This window comes from Benincasa hispida, chromosome 4 (assembly GCF_009727055.1).
Source record: "Benincasa hispida cultivar B227 chromosome 4, ASM972705v1, whole genome shotgun sequence".
NCBI classification, from domain to species: domain Eukaryota; kingdom Viridiplantae; phylum Streptophyta; class Magnoliopsida; order Cucurbitales; family Cucurbitaceae; genus Benincasa; species Benincasa hispida.
Window position 1 is genome coordinate 60671500 of NC_052352.1, and position 19161 is coordinate 60690660.

At 34.8% G+C, this 19161-nt stretch overlaps 1 protein-coding gene across 1 annotated transcript; it reads left to right on the plus strand.

The window, feature by feature from the left end:
* Window positions 1-356: 356 nt before the first annotated feature.
* Window positions 357-4451, plus strand: LOC120074985 (thioredoxin-like protein slr0233). The gene is made up of 5 exons (XM_039028111.1): window positions 357-627; window positions 1159-1247; window positions 2196-2373; window positions 2889-2959; window positions 4266-4451. The coding sequence occupies exons 1-4, from the start codon at window positions 436-438 to the stop codon at window positions 2952-2954; spliced, it is 525 nt and encodes a 174-aa protein (XP_038884039.1). The 5' UTR covers window positions 357-435; the 3' UTR covers window positions 2955-2959; window positions 4266-4451.
* The last annotated feature ends 14710 nt before the right edge of the window (window positions 4452-19161 follow it).

The window sequence follows — 19161 nt, forward strand, 5'->3', positions numbered from 1 at the left end:
GAAGGCTAAATCTATTTTTTTCACATAGATTTGTTTTAGGTGAAGTATAGGGTACACTTTACATTTATAATTTCTTTCCTATATATCCTATTTTTATCATTACTTAAAAAAAAAGACATTATTCTTGAACTTACCCCTCCAAATGCCTCCGAGAATAAAATATTAAATTATTTTCCCCTAGTCTTTCTAACTAATATTATATTTTTCCTGTTTTTACATTTTATTTTTCTATTTCTGCCGTTGAGTAAAAAAAAGTCGATGCTCTGATTCACAGCCGTCAGATTCGGCATTCCTCTTGTTCCTTTCATCCAACGGCTGTCATTTATCTCCAACAATATAACTAGATTTTTCCTCCTCTCTTTTCCTTGTCCGATTAAGCCAAAACAGACGACAGAATTTCCTCTATCGACATTGTTGGAGCTGGGAGAGCTTCACATGGCGACCTCCATTTCAACTTCAGCTTATCCTCTACTCACCTCAGACCGCTCCAATCGCTTGCCTGCAAATGATTCTTCTTCATCCAGATTCTCTTCCTCCTCCTCTCTACACCTACCGCTTCAGCTTCGACGTGTCCGACTTGGAAACACTCGGATTTCAGCTCCGTCGCGATCTCGATCCTTTCCTGTGGTAGTTATCTCTTTTCATAGATTTTTTTTGTCGTTTTAAAGGAAGAATCTAATAACGAAATTGGAATCCATGGTCTTCCCCTTTTGTTTTGCGTCTACTTATTGATTTTTGGCTTTCTTCGCCTAATTCTAGCTATAAACATTCTGGAGAACGAAGCTGATGTGATTTAGTTGTTTTTCTTATACTTATGGAATTTCTTTTATTTGAATTTTAATTGTAACCGTGGTTGCTGCCTTCTTACGCAGAACTAGAACCTACGTGGTTCGCTCATCTAGTTGCAGATTAGGATTTTGTTTCTATCTGGTTCTATTATTTTTCAGAGTCATTCGATATTTCAGTTCTTAGGTAGTTTTCCGCGTTATTGTTCACTCTGAGTAGTTAGCGCTCTGCTTCATGCTCTTAAAATCACAACTGCTGTATTCATATTTTTTTCTGATTCTGGAGTGGGTTGTTTAAAAATGAATGACGATTTGAGTTCAAACTGCTGTAATGTATAACGATGGACTTGTATGTGCAAATTAACTTCTGTAGGTCAAAGCGAAGAACCAAACATTTTCTTCCTTTGATGATCTACTGGCCAACTCTGACAAACCTGTGTTAGTCGACTTCTATGCAACCTGGTTAGTCTCTTCTCTCTTGCGTGCACACACCTATTTTCAAAGTACTCGTTCTATAAGAGCATTGCTGTCGTAGTATTATGTATATTTCATCACATATCACTATCACAATTTTTTTTATGAGAAACAATAATCATAATTTCATTGATGATATTAAATTACAAAAGGTAATTAGTGCAGTAAGAGATTACATAGTGCTACTCCATTGTGAGATGAGAGAGGTAAGATTGTAATCACAAAAATAGGAAGTGAATTTACACCAAGATAGAGATTTATACTAAAGGGGATCAAACAAAGGTATGAAGTCTATTTCATTGTCGCCTAAGATGTGATGGTTTCGCCTCGATCCAAATGGACCATAGATAGGCTTTGATGATGAAAGTCCATTAAATCTCCCTTTCCTTCTTGAAGGGGTGACCAATGAGCAATATATTCTGTAGGATAAGGGGATCATTTGGGAGGACCATGTGATATTTGAAGGCACATCTTGATTCTATTCCAAAATGCTTGTGCAAAATCGCAATGCACCAAAATGTGCATAAGAGATTCTTCATATCTGTGACAAAGAACGCACCAGCTAGGGGCGGACAAAATCCATGGAACTATTTTTTTTTTTTTTTTATCAATGCGTTGGTTGTATTGATGCCACCATAACTAACTTCCCAAAGATGTAGCCAGATGTTCTTTGGTATTGGTCCTTCACTCTCACAATGGTATTGGTAATCTGTGGGAATTATATTTTGAAATTATAATTTCAAAATAAGCCATTGTTCCTCCGGAGCAATGAGCCAGTGCTCGACTGTTGAGAAAATGAGTTGTAGAAAGTAGTGTAATGTTTTTAAATGATGAGTAAAATGTGGTATGCCGGTGTATTTGTTCACTTTTACTCAATGGTTTCAATAATAATAATAATAATAAAAATGATGAGTAAACATAGCTCCTCTATTGCAGGTGTGGTCCTTGTCAGTTCATGGTTCCTATTCTTGAACAAGTTAGTGCGGCACTGATTGACAAAGTCCAGGTGATCAAGATTGACACTGAAAAATATCCTGCGATTGCTGATAAATACAGAATAGAGGCATTGCCTACATTCATCCTCTTCAAAGATGGAAAACCCCTTGACCGATTCGTAAGTGAAAGCTTTGTATTATTTATAGCCATTTGGAGATATATCAAATGTATGACTAACTCTCTATGCGTGAAGAAATGACATATATGTTTCGGAATCTTATTCAATTTCATTTAAGTCGAATTGAAATGGGAAGCTCTTCAAATGATTAGTTGTGTCAAGAAAATTTGTATTTATACTCGAAGTTTCTATTAAGATTTATCCTTTATTGCTTTGAAACCATTGTCTACTGTATCTTTACTCTGCTTGTGCACCCAGTTTATTTCAAAGAGTTAAAAAGGTATGCCCAAGTTTTCATTGTGCAGTTTGCTCCCGTTTAACTTTAGCACATGCTATCTAGTCTTTCTTGCTAGGCTACAACTATTTTGCCTTTTCTTTTAGTTTTAGTGAGATCTCATAAACAATGTTTTAACATTTTAGACCTCCCTATTGAAATGTCAGTCAAACGAATGTTTAGTTTTTTGTGCTTAATTTATTATTTATTTTAAACATGCATGCGAATTATATATATGCAGGAAGGAGCTTTGGCTGCGCGTGAACTCATCCAACGCATTGAAGATTCTCTGAAGGTTAAGCAATAACAGGGGTGAGATTCTATAGCCAGATTGAGGAGTTTATCTAACTTGCATGCTTAAAAGATTTAGCATCCCAAACCAAATCAATAACGGGTATATGTGTCAAAATCAATTTTCTGCGAGTAATTTCAGATTCAAGTTTTGATAAAAATGAATAGATGAGACTTAAATAAATTATTTGTTTATAACTCATTTCTAGGAGTGTCATTAAGCACACAACTCACTTTTATAGGGTCTATCAAATTTGAGTCAGCTCGTTAATGTAAAAGGGGAAATTCTGGTGATGATAACCATACCCAACACTAAGTTGGGGTCTTCAGCCTCTTGCTTGTTAGTAGACCTAGACGTTACCTTCCCTTAGTAGTTTCCAATTCCTATTTATGGGGCAATCGTCCAAATGCCCTGTTTTTTTCCATTGAAAGCAGTCTCCTATCACTCTGTTACACGTCTGATGTTGTTTTTGTCACCAGTTTTGCACTCGGACTTTTTTCGTCCATTCTTTCCAACAACCATCTTTTGTTTTTCGTTAACTAGAACTCCGGTCTCCCTTGAGACTTTCTTTTTTGACCAGTCTCTTAAGGTTGACCCTTCAAAGTCCAAATCTTCTTTTAATGTTTGAGTTCTCTGCAGTACCCCTTTTTTTTCTCCACTCAGTTCCCGCAAGGGTGGTAAGAAAGCTCTAAGTTTCCTTTCAATGCTCTATTGAGTGTAATCTTCCTTGCCTAAACTTCGTAAACTTATCTTAACCTTCGTGGATTGGTCTAGTGGTAAATAGGGGGTATGACCTTGATAAAGGATTAATTAAGAGGTCATGAGTTCAATCTGTGGTGGCCACCTACCTAATATTTAATATCTTTTTGAGTCTCCTTGACACTCAAATGTTGTAGAGTCAGGCGATTTCTCCCCCTTGTTAGTCAAGGTGTGCGTTAGCTAGCCCGGACACTCATAGATATCTACGACCTTACTTGAATAGGATCTATTCTATAGGTTGTACAAATGTGTTTTTGAGTTCTAAAGAGATATGTCTAGTATGATATTCTGAGTGTTTTTTTCATCTTGAACTTAATTCAATTTTAAAATTAAATCACGTACTAAATCTTTGAAGTCGGCATAAATTGATAGTTTCTTGAAGTATTTGAATGTCGATTGATAATTAATAATATCAATTATGCCCATTCACATTAATGTATTACTTTTGTATGAATTGGCTTGCATGACAGGAATACTCTATAAAGAACTTTCCTGATACTATAAACTCAAAATTTTGAAGAAATCTTGATTTATCCTTCTCAAATATGGAATGTTAAAAACATGCAGGGGAGATCTGACTGAGAAAACATGGAAATGGAAATCAATGTTCGACAGGAAAACTCTGGGTAATTGTAGATCACTGTGTAAACTTGTATCTAATTGAAATATTTGAAGAATGTAACTATAGACGTTCGTATTAATCACAATTTTTATTTATTTTATTTTCATAAGATGCTTAATGTTCATGATAAATTAACATTTTGCGGCTATGTTTACAGAGTCGGGCGAACCAATTAATGAGTTGGTGTGAAATTTTTATAACAAGAACTAAATAGGAGTTGTTGTGTATTTGAGTTTTTAATTTGAGTGGTTATATTCTTTTAGGGTCATGAAATTGTTGCAATTATTCAATTAGATCATATTGACTTATAATTTCGGTTTTCAATTGCAACATTTTTACAAGTTTGTTGCAAGATCTGCAACTGTTTGGTAGGAATGCTATCAGGTATTCTCAACGAGTTTTGAAAGGGTATATTAGTAATTAGATAGGGATTTATTATCAAATTTGGTGTAAATAAAGAGAAGAGAACGAGAAAGAAAGCAATATTTTGGTGAGTGATTTAGGGGCTTGAGAGAATTTTCAAAAGGAGGGTTCAAGAATCTCGTTTTAGGGGTGTGCATTGGTCAGTTGATGACGGTTTTGGGAGAAAATCGACATCAAAAACCGCTCAAAAGAAGTGCGTGAAATCCGATCGATGGTCGGTCGGTTTTGTCGGTTTTTCTTTTTCAAACAAAGCCAAAGTGAATGAAAACAAAGATGAATTGATGAAGTGTTATTGTTAGGTTAACATAGTTTACAACTTTTTTAAATTTAAATCAATCATGTATTGAGTTTGGAATTTAGGCAACATAAAAAAAGAAAATATTAAATCAATACTAAGGCAATAGGTTTGAGCTTGGGTTGATGGTAGAGGCTTATTTTTTAGATCAATTTTTTTTAAAAAATAATATTTATACATCGGTCGGTCGGTAGGTTTTTCAATTTTTTTTTTGTGTACATTTAGTTTTATTTTGTAATTACGTTCTTGTTTATCTTTTAATATATTTTGGTTCTACCATTGTCTTTGAGGTTTAACTGTTAGGCTAGATTATGCTTTCTTTTAATTTGCAACTAATAGAGTTATAAGACAATTGTAAATATAGCAATCAAACTCAAAGTATTATCACTTATAACACAATGCAAAATAATTTGCATATGTAGCAAAATTTAAATTTAGCTCTCGAAGTCTATCGGTGATAGACTATATTATTGAAAGAATCTATCAGCAACAGAATGTATCACCCGGAGAAATCTATAGTTGATAAAGTCTATAAGTGATAGATTTTGTTATATTTATAATTCTTTAAAAATGTTACTATACATTTAGTTATTAGAATAAGTGCAATGGATAACACTTTTAGAATTAATAATTAAGTATATATTATATAGTAACATTTCTAAAGAATTGCAAATATAGCAAAATCTATTAATGATAAACTATATTGTTAATAGACTCCTAATAGTGGTAGACTCTTTTTGATAGACCTATTTCCGTGATATAGTCTATCATTGATAGACACTGAGAGTTAAATCCAAATTTTGTTATATATATAGGTTTTTTTGTATTGTGTTATATTCGCTCGTACTTTGGGCTTGATTGTCATAAAAGTGCTATCCATTGTAGTTACTTTAGAGTTATATAATATTTTGTTGTTGTTCACTAATATTATATAATTGTAATGTACTATGAACCCTAGAACGAAATTTGTAATCTCCATCCATAATCTGATTGTGGAGGTGAGGGTGCTTAATCTGATTGCATTTTAAAATTGTGTGGGCTCACCAATCTTTTTATGTGGACATTTTAAAGATTTTTCAGATTTTGTTCTCATATGTCATCAATTACTATTCCAACGGTTAAAATCGGTAACAGTAGTTGTGGTCTAAATGGTCAGTTATCGTACGATTATAAATATTGATTTTACCATTTTGTTCGAGTGATAATGACAATGATGACTGTTAAGTCTTTTTCTAGGGTTCCTTACTTTCTGATTACATGTTCTTTTTTTTTTTTTTTTTTTTTTTTTTTTTTACAATTGCAATATACCGAGTATCGATACTATAAACGTTAGATTTTGTTTAAATTCTTTTTGATGTGTTTATAGAAAGGTGATGTGTTTTTCTAAATTGAAATTTTAATTATTGTGAGAGAATTGATGAACTAGCATGTTAGCAATCACGAACTTTGTAGTTCTATTATTTGTTAAAATTATGCATTTTTAATTTTAATTTAAGTGTTAATATTTTAAAATATAAAAATTTGAATAGTAAATAAAGTTTATTAAGGGTGTTTCAACTTTACAATATATTATTTAGTTATCATGTTTTAATTAATTCGAAATATGAAAGGATATCATGGTAATTACTTATAATTCATTAAGTTTCCATATGAAGTAAACAAGGCTAATGAAATTCTTTATGACGATTGCATCAATTTGTCTCTTTGTGATTGCACTCCTATTTCTCTTTTTTGTCTTCAAACATTAGAAGTAGAGCAAATCCTTGCATTTCTCCCTTAGATCCCCGTGCTTGTGATAAACGATTGGAAGGTGGATATAAGCACGGGCATGTAGGATTTGTCGGAGTAGGTGATAAACGGTTGGTTAGTTGCTTGAAGTGTGAGTATAAACATTCATTGAAGCAAGTGATGAATAGTCGAACAGTATCAATACGTTTTTAAATTATTGATTTATCCAGAAATTTAAGTTGATAGATGAAGGTAAATTACATTATATAACAAGGTTTGAGGCTTGATTTGTAAATATGAAAAAATTCAAATTCAATAAGAATTTTAACAAAAGAGGTGGCCTACACGTGTAGGAACTTTGCATATTTCTGGTTTGCCCTCCACTAGTTCTGGACATGAACTAATCAACATTTACAAATATAGGGTGATTGTAATATTGAGTTATGGGGATCAATTAATCAACATTTACACATACACCGTATTTGAAATATTGAGTTATTAAATTTTAAATAACCTTATTTCTAATTTATATCAAATATTGTTTCTGATTTAAATAAAATATTTTTTTTCTAATTTAAACTAAAGATTTCTTTGATTTTCCTCCGTCAAAATCTGTTCGAAACTACTTTTTTTTTTATCAGATTGTTTTTTGAATTCTTCATACATTTTTTCGTTTACATTATTATTGTTTACATAGTTTACACTTTTCAAAATTTAATCTAACAATCTAATAATATTGTTTTACGTTCTTTCTCAAATAATAGGTAATTTAGTTTACTTTTTAAAATTAATTTAATAATATAGGATTATTATATAAACCATATTTATATAACTATTATATTAATAATAAACTTTTGTTCTTAACGATTTTAAGGTTCTTTTTCTGTTGATCGTAAATCTGAGAATCGATAATAGCTATTGTTTAATAATAAATTGTCTACCTTAAATTTATTATTAGTGTTGTGGCTCTTCAATAAATTAGACTTTTGTTTGATGATAGATGAGATGAAAATTTTCAGTATCATGATTTTCGGCTTCTTAAGGCTTTTATATTAGAAGTGGAAAAGGCCAAAAAGTAAATAAGACTTTCTCTCTTATTATTCCAATGATAGGAAAAATACATTATATATATGTACAACCAATGAGGAAAGGAGTAGTTAACTACCAATGAGAATATTAACAAAAATAACAAAATTTGTTACAACTAATATCCCCCTCAAGTTGGATTGAAAATGTTAGACAAATCCAACTTGGATTTTATAGCAGAAAACAGTGGAAAGGGAAGAGCTTTAGTGAAGCTATCAACAAGAAGCTATCGACAAGTTGATGTATAGATCGGATGGGCAGTAGCTTAACAAAACCATCAGCAACTTTATCTCGAACAAAATGATAGTCAAGCTCGATATGTTTAGTCCTCTCATGAAAAATAGGGTTATTGGCAAGGTGAATATTAACTTGATTATCACAATAGAGCAAAGAAGGTTGATGAATAGGGAGGAGAAGATCATGAAGAAGAGATTGAAGCCAAACAAGTTCACAGGTTGTGGAAGCAAGGGCTCGATATTCAGCCTCTGCAGGAGATCTTGAAACCACATTCTGCTTCTTAGACTTCCATGAAACAAGAGAACTGCCCAAAAAAAAAAAAAAACAATAACCTGTTGTAGACTTTCGTGTATTAGGGCAAGATGCCCAATCAGAGTCAGCAAAGGCGTGTAGCTGAAAAGAATCAGCAGGGGAGATCAAAACACCTTGGCCAGGAGCTAATTTCAGATAGCGCAAGAGTTGATATGCTGCAGATAAATGAGCTTTGCACGGTTTGGCCACAAATTGACTAAGTTTATTAACAGCAAACACAATGTTCGACCGTGAAATAGTCAAGTAGAAAAGGCGACCAACCAGTCTTTTATAGGGAGAAGGATAATCAAGAACTTCCTGGTCAGAATGTCAAAGCTTAACAGTCAAATCCATGGGGAGATTTACCGGCTTAGCACCAAGAAGACCAGCATCTTCGAGGATTTAAAGTGTATAATGCCGTTGAGAAATAGAAATATCTTGAGATGAATGAGCAAGCTCAAGGCCCATAAAATACTTCAACGATCAAAGGTATTTGAGCTTAAAAGCAACATGTAAAACTTGTTTAAGTTCATCAATAAGTTTGACATCTGCACCAGTAATGACAATGTCATCAACATACACCAATAAAGCAAGAAAACTAGAACCAGAACCGCGAACAAACAGAGAGCAATCGACTTTAGACTGTTGAAAGCCAAGAAAAACCAAAACATTAGAAAATTTGGCAAACCATTGCCTTGAAGCCTGCTTGAGACCATATATAGACTTCTTTAATCTGCAAACAAGCTTGCCTTTGTGATGAACCTTAGGTGTATATCCAAGTGGAAGGTCCATATATACTTCTTCAAACAATCTCCATGAAGAAAAGCGTTGTTGACATCTAGTTGAACCAGAAGCCATTGATAGGTGACAGCTAAAACAAGAAGAACTCGAACAGTGACTAATTTTGCCATAGGAGAAAATGTCTCAAGAAAATCCAAACCCTCATGTTGAGTATATCCTTTAGCAACAAGCCGAGTTTTGTATCTCTCAATGGAACCATCTACACGATGTTTGATTTTATACACCCACTTGCAACCGATGCTATGTTTGGATGGAGGCAAAGGAAGAACCTCCCAAGTATCGTTGTCTTCCATGGCTTGCAGTTCAAGCTTCATAGCTGTCTCGATGGTCATAAGGTATGGCTCGATGATAAAACTACGGTTCATAATGAGAGGAGATGGTAATGGAAAAGGTACGAAAGACAAGGGAGAGGTGATCATAAGAAAAGGATGAGTGTATGGGATATCGAGTAGAAAAACTGGGAAGAGAAGTTTGGGTTGTGAGGCTGCAGTGATAGTCTTTAAGGTAGGAAGGGGGTTTGAGTGGTCTGGATGTCCTTATAGATGCAGCGAGGGGTAGAGTATTTAGGTTGGATGAGGGGGAAGGCTGCTGAGATGAAAGATCAGTGGAAAGGGAGGGGGATGTGACAAGTGAAAAGACTGAAGATGTAGTTGTAGGAGGTACCAAACAAGGAATGGATGGGGAAGGATTGGTAGAAGAAAAAGGTTCAATGGGAGTGGGAGGTAAGGTGGGTGCAGTGGGAGGGTGGGCTGAAAAATCATTATCAAGGGCTATAGGAAGGAAAATATGCTGAAAAGGGTCGGTTCAAGGTCACTTTATGAAAAGGGAATAAATGTTCATGGAAAACAACATCTTGGGAAACAAAGAACTTGTTACTAGTGATATCAAAAAGTTTGTAAGCCTTTATGGGGGATAACTAATAAAGACAACAGGGACAGCCCTTGGAGCAAACTTGGATCGACCATGAGACAAAGTAGAAGCAAAACACAGGCACCCAAAAGTTCTGATAAGAGAATAACCAGCCAAAATACCCTGCAACAACTCATAAGGTGTTTTCCAACCCAAAATAGGTGAAGGTGTTCTGGTAATAAGATATACTACAGTCAAAACATATTCATTCCAAAATTTGAGAGGGATTCTAAATTGAAAGAACAATGCTCTGGAAACATTTAACAAATGTTGATGCTTACGTTCAACTACAAAATTCTATTATGGTCTACTCACACAAGAATATTGATGTAAAACCCTTATTTGTAAGAAAAACTCAACAAAGGAAAGCTCAGGAGCATTATCAGAACGAAACACTTTGATTTTCTTATCATACTGAGTCTCAACATAAGAAAAGAACTGAGGTATAATCTTCAAAACATCAGACTTGGATTTTAACATGAAGACCCAAGTGAAACAACTGTGATCATCTACTATAATAAGGAAAAATTTATGTCCAGCATGACTAGGTGTAGAAAACGGACCCCAAATATCAGCATGAATCAAATAAAACACAGCAGATGATCTATTATTATTCGATTCAAAAGACAATTTCTTTTGTTTTGCTAAAGGACAAATATCACAAGGAAATGTGCTATACAGAGAAACAGAATCAAGATGTAAAACATGTTTCAAAGTAGATAATCGAGATAGGGATGGATGTCCAAACCTGGCATGCCATAAGGAAGAATTATTGGAAGAAGCAGCATTAATAACGTGAGAAGGTACTGTACTGATGTGAGGTTGCTCAACAATATACAAACCATCACGTAACCTACCCTTGCCAATCGTCTTCAAAGTGGACTTTGCCTGAGTATCACAAGAATCAGTGGAGAAATGGATAGAGACATTACCATCGGATGTTAAAGCACTGATAGAAAGTAAGTTGTATTGAAATTCTGGAACATATAGAACATGATGAAGATGAAGTAACCCAAAAAGTGTGACGGTGCCAAAAAAAGATACTGAAATTCTTGTGTTATCAGGCAGAACAATAGTAGTACTAGTCGGTTGTAGCTCGTGAAATAAATGCTTTTGGAAACATATATATGTAGAAGACCCAGAATCAATGATCCATTCATGATTAGAGAGAATTTGAGAACAAATACCTGCTACATGTGTGACTGAACCAGTATTGACCTTGGCCATATTAGGCTTGGACTGCAGCATAGTGAGGAGTTGCTGAAGTGTGTCATTGGTAATCATATTTCCAGATGGAATAGGGGATGAGGAAGAGGTAGAATCAACAGGATTAACAGATGAATTGGAGGAAGAATGTTGCTTATGAACCTGATTGGAGCATCCTTTATGCTTATAACCTGGTGGATATCTATGGAACTTATAGCATTTATCAGCAGTATGACCGGTGATGTTGCAATAGGTACAAACAGGACGACCTTTGTTCTGCTTCGAAGAGGGCTGATGATTACTCTGTTACAAGGGGTTATCATTTTTCTGCACAGCCAATGTAACAGCAGGAGAAGGGGGATTAGCAAGGGATTGATGTTGTTCTTGTTGAATAACAAAAGAAAATGCCTTGTTAATAGGCGGGGGTGGGTCCATGAGAAGAATCTGAGAACGGGTGTGGTTGAAACTGTCGTTTAGCCCCATCAGAAAACAGAGGAGATACTTGAATTGAAGAAAATCTTCCATGGATTTGATGTCGCCACAGGTACACTGCCCACAAGTACAACTAGGGCGATAGGAAACATATTTATCCCCAAAACTCTTCATTTTAGTAAAATACATAGGGATGGAGTCTTGATATTTCTTGAGGCTGGATAACTCTCGTTTGAGATGAAAAATACGAGGTCCATTGCGTCTTTGGAAACGATCTTGAAGATCAAGCCATATTGCTCGAGCCGACTTGGTGAAGAGAATACTTGAAGAAATACTCTTAAAAACATAGTTTAGAATCCAAGCAACAACAACATTATTGTTGTGAATCCATAAGGGAAGAAAATCACCTGTGGGTTGAGGGAGAGAACCATCGATGAAACCAAGTTTGTTTCAGATGGAAAGGGCAAGAACCATCGATCTACTCCAAGAAACGTAGTTGTCGTCGGTGAGAAGTTCAGAAACAAGAACAAGATTGGAAGTATCACTGTGATGAAGAGCGTAGGGAGTGTACTGATCTGGATGAGAGAGGTGAAGCCCAGTAGCAGGAAAATCGGCTGAGGAAGATGGATCGGTCGGAGGACGAAAAGGCGTCTCGAGAAAGGTCATTTTGACTTCGCGCGGGAAGGAGAAGGGAAAAATTTAGGGATTTGAGGAGTTTTCTCTCCCCGATACCATATTAGAAGTGGAAAAGACCAAAAAGTAAATAAGACTTTCTCTCTTATTATTCCAATAACAGGAAAAAATACATTATATATATGTATAACCAATGAGAAAAGGAGCAGTTAACTACCAATGAGAATATTAACAAAAATAACAAAACTTGTTAGAACTAATATCCTTGTTACAACTAATATTTTGTGCAATACATTCAAAATAAGCTTTTTTCCTCTATCAATCAAAATATTTCTCGTTTAACTATGTATCGATGTTCGGATCGGGGATCGATGTCGTTAATTTGACTCCTAACTGAAACAAAAGAAATTTTTAAGTACCAAATTACTCCTATTACTACTAAAACGTAGCAACTGTGGTAAGTCCGAGTCGATCCGCAGAGAAGCTCGATTGGTTTCGTTAAGTTAATTTTCTAACTAGAGCGATAAATGAGGGGTTTTGATGTGGAAGAGATAACATGCGTGAAATTGAAATAAAAGGGTAAATGTAATCTAGGATAGGAGTCTATCTAATTTCTAGAGCATGGGAGAGTCCTTATGCAATTTCTTTCATTAGGCATCAATTAATTATACTGAATCTATCAACCCCTAGAAATGGTTCAATTGTTGAGACATACTACAAGCCAGAAAGTCATATCTTGTAGCATGATTTATTTGGAAAATATTATATTAGGGCATACATGCATTTGGTCAGAAAAAGTCTAGGCTTCACACATGCGATCCTAATGTTACATCAATCAATATTGCATAGGCTATGACGATTTTGCAAACAAGAATTTCAACAAATTAATTTGTCATAAGAATACTCTATTAATATTTAAAATGAATTCAACTTTATTAATATTTAAAATGAATTCATCCAAAGAATTCACAAGAGTATAGTTAAATTAATTAGAAAACCTTCAAGAAATTAACATAAGGATCTTGCTCAAAGAAATTAGATAGAGATTACCTCTCAATTCATTGACAAATCAAGAACGAACCTCCAATCCATCAACTACAACCCAAAATAAAAAGCAAAACTAACCTAAGGATACTAAAAACTAAAGGGAATAGAAGAAGAAGGAAGTCTGACTTCAGCCTCCATGAATTCACCTCCAAGAATCAACATTCTTCAACCGAGGGTCGAGAAGAGGAATTTATAATGATCGACGCAGCGTTGCAACACTGATGCGGTGGGAGGGAAGCATCCGACAAGAAGTCCAACGCTCACTTGCACGCGCGCTCAGCTCCATGTTCGTCATTCTTTACAGCGTTGCAATGCTGATGCTTCTACCTTCAAGTGTTGGAGTTCAACGTTGAGATGTGTTGGGATGCTGGCGGTGATGCAACATCGGAGCGTTACGACGCTTGGAGTAGTGTTGCAACGTTGCGTCCACTACCAAATACTCGCTACTCGATGCTCGACGACTCGATACTCAATGCTCGTTGACTTGGTAGCATTTTCTTGATTACTTGACAGCCTTTTACTCGATGGTACTCGATGATGCTCGATGGTTAATCATTCTCGGTGGAACTCAATGGCATATTTTGGTCTTTTCAATTCCTTTGAAGCTTGGATATTCAAATCAACTCCAAATTGTTTCAAATTAACCCCGTTCTTCACCAAATGATTAATTTTACCTCTACAAAATAGGGAAATAAACACATAAAATCCACTAACGAGTCCGAATTAAGTTAGGAATAATAGCTCTTTTTGAGAGCTAACAATCGGGATGGTTCTTAGAAATGGAATATTATTAGGATCATTGAAGATAAAGATATATTATGGTTGATGTTAGTTTTATATGACTCCCCCAAAATGAGTTGTAGGTGGTGAATGATGTCTCATCGAGTCTCTTGATTATGAAAAGACACTATATTTGAATAATATACACCAGATACATATCCTTCTTTTAAACCTTCTAATTACATTATTGAGATGATTGAAAGTTGATTTATGAAATTAAAGAAATGATTGCGGCCTATGGTAGTAAAAGTTGAGAAGATAACAGCGATTGAAAGGATTTTACTATGAAAGCTATCATACAAAAGATTAAATTACCAGCATTTGACAACACAGATTCAACAAGCATGGAGTTTAGTTTCTAAAGCGGATCAATAATGTTTCTAGTTTACTTTTTAGGTTTTAGTTGAGATTTCAATTTTGTTTGCTTTGAAAATGATTAGGTAAAGTGTATTTGTTATTTCCAAGTTGTTTTTGAAGCATCACCCCTTTGCATTCTCCTTTAAATTCAGTTTTATTTTTCTTTGGATAGTTTGGTCATTTACTAATTAGTATTTTCTATTATTTAAATTCGTTTTGTTATGTTTAAAATTTTGAAACCTTTTTGCAATTTTTCTAAATGAAATCTTAAATTTGTTATTTCTCTTGTCACCCTTAAATTTAATTATTTATCATTTAATGTCCGTTACTTGTGGACTTGAAGCATGAAGAAGGTCTAATAAGTGGTAATCAATATTAAGAAGGTCTAGAAAGAGGGAAGAAGGGAGAAGTGAAGGGGAAAGAGAAAGGAAAAGGGAAATTGGCATTTTTACCCTTTAGTGGATTTTTTTTTTTTTGGGAATTTTGAACACTTTTTGAAAAACTTGTTTTTTTGGACTTCTTGATGATGAAAATGATGTAAGCATTGAAAACTTTAAATGTGTAATTTCTCTTGTATTCTCACTACTTCATTAAATTCATCATACTTAATTCAACAACCAAATTCTCAAGAAATTAACTGTTTTACAACCCTACCTAACAATAATCCCATTACCCACAAAAAAAAAAAAAAAAAAAAAATTCTCAATAAGGTTTTCACAAAATTCTCTCCACAACCCAAAATTTCTCCTCTCAAAATTGTCCTTCACGAAAGTTGTGATAAATGGTATTATTTCATTTTGTATTGTAGTCGATTATTTCTTTCATGTTATATTCATTCACTTGTTTTCGTTTCGAATTAACGATACTTGCTTGTTTATCGTTTATTTTTTCTAATGTCAATTAGTCCTCACTGATAATTATTTGATTCAACTAGTAATTATATACCTACCAAATCAATGTCTTTTATAATAATTGCTAAAAAAATAGTTTATTTTTTTTTTAAAAAAAATAAAGATATCAAATTTTTTGAAGAAACCCAACTGGGCTTCTTATTAGAGTTACTAGGTCGAGACCGAGTAAGTATGATGAGTGGTTGACATTGGGCCACGTATGTGTAGGCCCAGCCAGGCGAGACTGGGTGACTAGTGGGGTTAGCCTGGTACGGGGGAAGGTGGAGGCAGAGGCGACTCGGTCGTTTCCTGGCCGAGTATGGATCAAGCTTAATGGGAGAAAGAGTGGCCTAGTACCAGGTGAGGTGGAGGCTACCCGATTGTGCCCTGGTCAAGTATGGACTGGACTTAATTGGAGAAAGAGTGGCTTGGTACAAGGGAGTTGGAGGTGACCCGTTCATGCCCTGGTTGGGTATGATTGGGCTCAATGGGAGAAAGCGTAGCATAATATCGGGGGAGGTGGAGGTGACCTGGGCGTGCCCTGACCGAGTCTTAGGCCGGGTCCATATTTTACTACGCTACTATTTTTTGGCCCGATGTTTGCTGAACTAGGTCAATGACATGGTTTTTATTTTTTTTCTTTTTTGTTCAATTTTTTAAATTTAATTGTATTATATTACCCATTTTAATGTTATTTTCTTATAAATTATAGGGAATGTCTTACGTTTGGATTTGTTTTGATAGTGTTTGGAATGAAAGAGAAAATACTACAATGGAGGAGAGTTGAGGGGGTTTGACATAGAGATTGGAAAGATGTACAATGAATTATTGACCGAGGTTTACAGTATAAGCAATATAAATTCAGTTGAATAAAATCTTGTTATTAGATGTATACTCCAATCGAGGTCCAAAGCTCCTGCATTTGTCATTTAAAATAATGAAGATCTTCACACATTCCTGACATGGGAAGAGGCCTCAGTACTACCTTTTTACGTATCCATTCTTCCAAAGTGTTCAAGTAATTAAGGATTTCATCCCAACAATTCATCTATCTAACAAACTGAAGAAATCCCATCAACATCTAGGTCAGTCCCTTACAAGATGAAACAGGACATTCCATCGTCCCCTACATATCTCGGTCTAAGCCCATCACTTAGTTTGTTGCCTACTAATTTGGTGACACATAACTTGGGAGATGATGTTGACCATACATCTCAAACTCGATATTTCAATGATTGGTCTTGGAGGGAGACATGCGATGGTGTAGATGTAATGGTTGATGGAAATAACACTTACGGTGATACACATAATGCAGAAGAACAACCTGTTGCATATGCAACATGTCCTAACTCACATCCACCCAGTAACACAATTGTCATGCCATGTTAGTCTTATTCTTATGAAGATGTAGAAGTTGGTGACATATTTTTATTTAAAAAGGATTTAAATATGTGGTTGTCTATGTCAGCAATTAGAGGTAATTTTCAATTTATGGTGAAGAAGTCGAACACTAAACTATACAAAGTTAGATGCATTATTGAAGAATACAAATGGAGATTCAAAGCCGTTAAATTGTAAAGTTGTGAAATATTTAGGATTTCTAAGTACGATAATATCTATACATGTAAAAATGAAATCTTGACTAACGGTTATAGACAAACTTCTAGTTGGGTCCTTAGACATTCAACAAAGTCAAAGGTTAAAGATGTTAGTCGTTTGTATATATTGAAAGACATTGTGATAGACATAAAATAGAAGTATGGTGTAAGTTTAAGTCATGACAAGGCATGGAGGGCAAGGGAAGAAGCGTTTACGCTAGTTAGGGGGTCACCAGAAGGATCTTACAAAATGTTACCCAGATTCAGTGAAGCCCTAAAACTTGCAAATCATGGTTCAACCTTTGCATATGAACTGTAGGAAGATAGGTATTTCAAGCATGTCTTCATAGCTTTGGGTGTTTTCATTAAGGGGTTTTTGAATTGCACTTCACCATGTTTTAATTATGGATGAAACACATTTAAGGGGTAAGTATAGTGGTAAACTCCTGTTGACAATTGGAGTTGTTGGAAACAGTTAAATTGTCACATCCCTTCCTAGACTACTCTCTGAGCCTAGGAAAGGACATGATTGTAATAGTTATCAACCCTTTTGTTGACATTTACTGCGTAATAACTCTAGCGGAAATAATCTAATACCAACATGCAATCTCAAACATAGGGGCTGTCTCTATGGTTAAACAACATTAAGTGTTAAACACAAAACATTTATTGAGATTACATTATAAGTTTTATAAGTCTTGATATCCAAAACTTAGTCCTTATATGAATATCTATAACATGTGTACAATATTTACAGTAACCACCTAGCAGACGGGTTATAATAACTTTTGTCCTTGACTGACAGAGCAGATGCAGAGCTACCTCCTAAGGATTTGACCGCTACCTGGGGGAAAGAAAAATATTTGAAAACGGGGTGAGCTTGTTAGCCCAATAAGTGACTTAAGAAAGAAAACTGATTCTCATGCATAAGTCTCAATAAAGAAATCAAACTGAAATATAAATCTCTACAGTAATCTTGTACTGAGATATAAACATTTTCCAAGCATAAAACATGTAAAGATGTTTTTATCATAAAACATTAACTGTTACTTAGTTGAGAATAACCCTGCTGTGGTTAAATCCCAATATCAATTGCTTAATCAAGAGAGAACCCTTTTGCTTAATCTCTGACTTAGTCAAGAGAAAACTCTTTTGCTCAATCTCTGACTTTCACTACCTACGTGCACGTGATCATAACTAAGTACCGTCATACCTTAGATACTTATGCTCAGACACTTTTTCAAATGTCCCTTAGTATCGAGCTGCTCGAATACCTTCTCAAATGTCCTTCAGTATCGAGCTTCAAGTAAAACTAGTCATACTATGATTTTCTCTTTAAAGTATGTAAAGCATAACACATAGAAAACATGTCTTTAAAGGTACTAACGTATGCTTGGTGTATTTAAACACACATAAATAGTTTTTCAATAAACTTTCATACATGGCATGCGTTTAAAACATAACTCATGGTTTGCTTGGAAACTACTTTGTAAAACTAACTAGCATGAGAATCATCTTTCTTAAAACATGGTTTCTTTAAAACATTATAAATATTTAGTCATTCATAACTTTTAGGACTACTCCTCAAGGGTCGATATGCTTCTATCACTGGTGTCAATCCTGTGGACACAAAAGCATATATTAACTACTAGCATAGGTCTCCTTTTTGAGACTAACCCTTAAGTAAGCCTTGTGTTTAGCCTTCCTCTAGAAGACTTTTACTCAATGCATACCTTGCTGTAGGTTTAACACTTAGGAATTTCCTTGAGACTTTGGCTCATGCAATGCTTCCAACTGTTCCTCACAAATGCATCACCACTTATACAACCAACACTTTCCTCTAAGTGTTCCTTCAACTGCACATGGTCGTCCCCAAGGTTGCTTATGCATACAAGACTTCCATGCAAGCTCTCCTCAGCCCTCACAATAGGTCCAATGCATAGAAAAGCTCAGCCCTTGGTCAGTCCAAGCGTTTTACTTCGAGCTGCTAGCTTACTCAACTCAAGCAACTGCCTGTTTGTTCATGAAATTCCAGATTCAACTTACGAAATTAATAACTCGAATTATAGAGCTCATCTCAAGAAATTTCCTTCTACAAACTTGTTAAGAATTATCTCAGAAAGCTTAC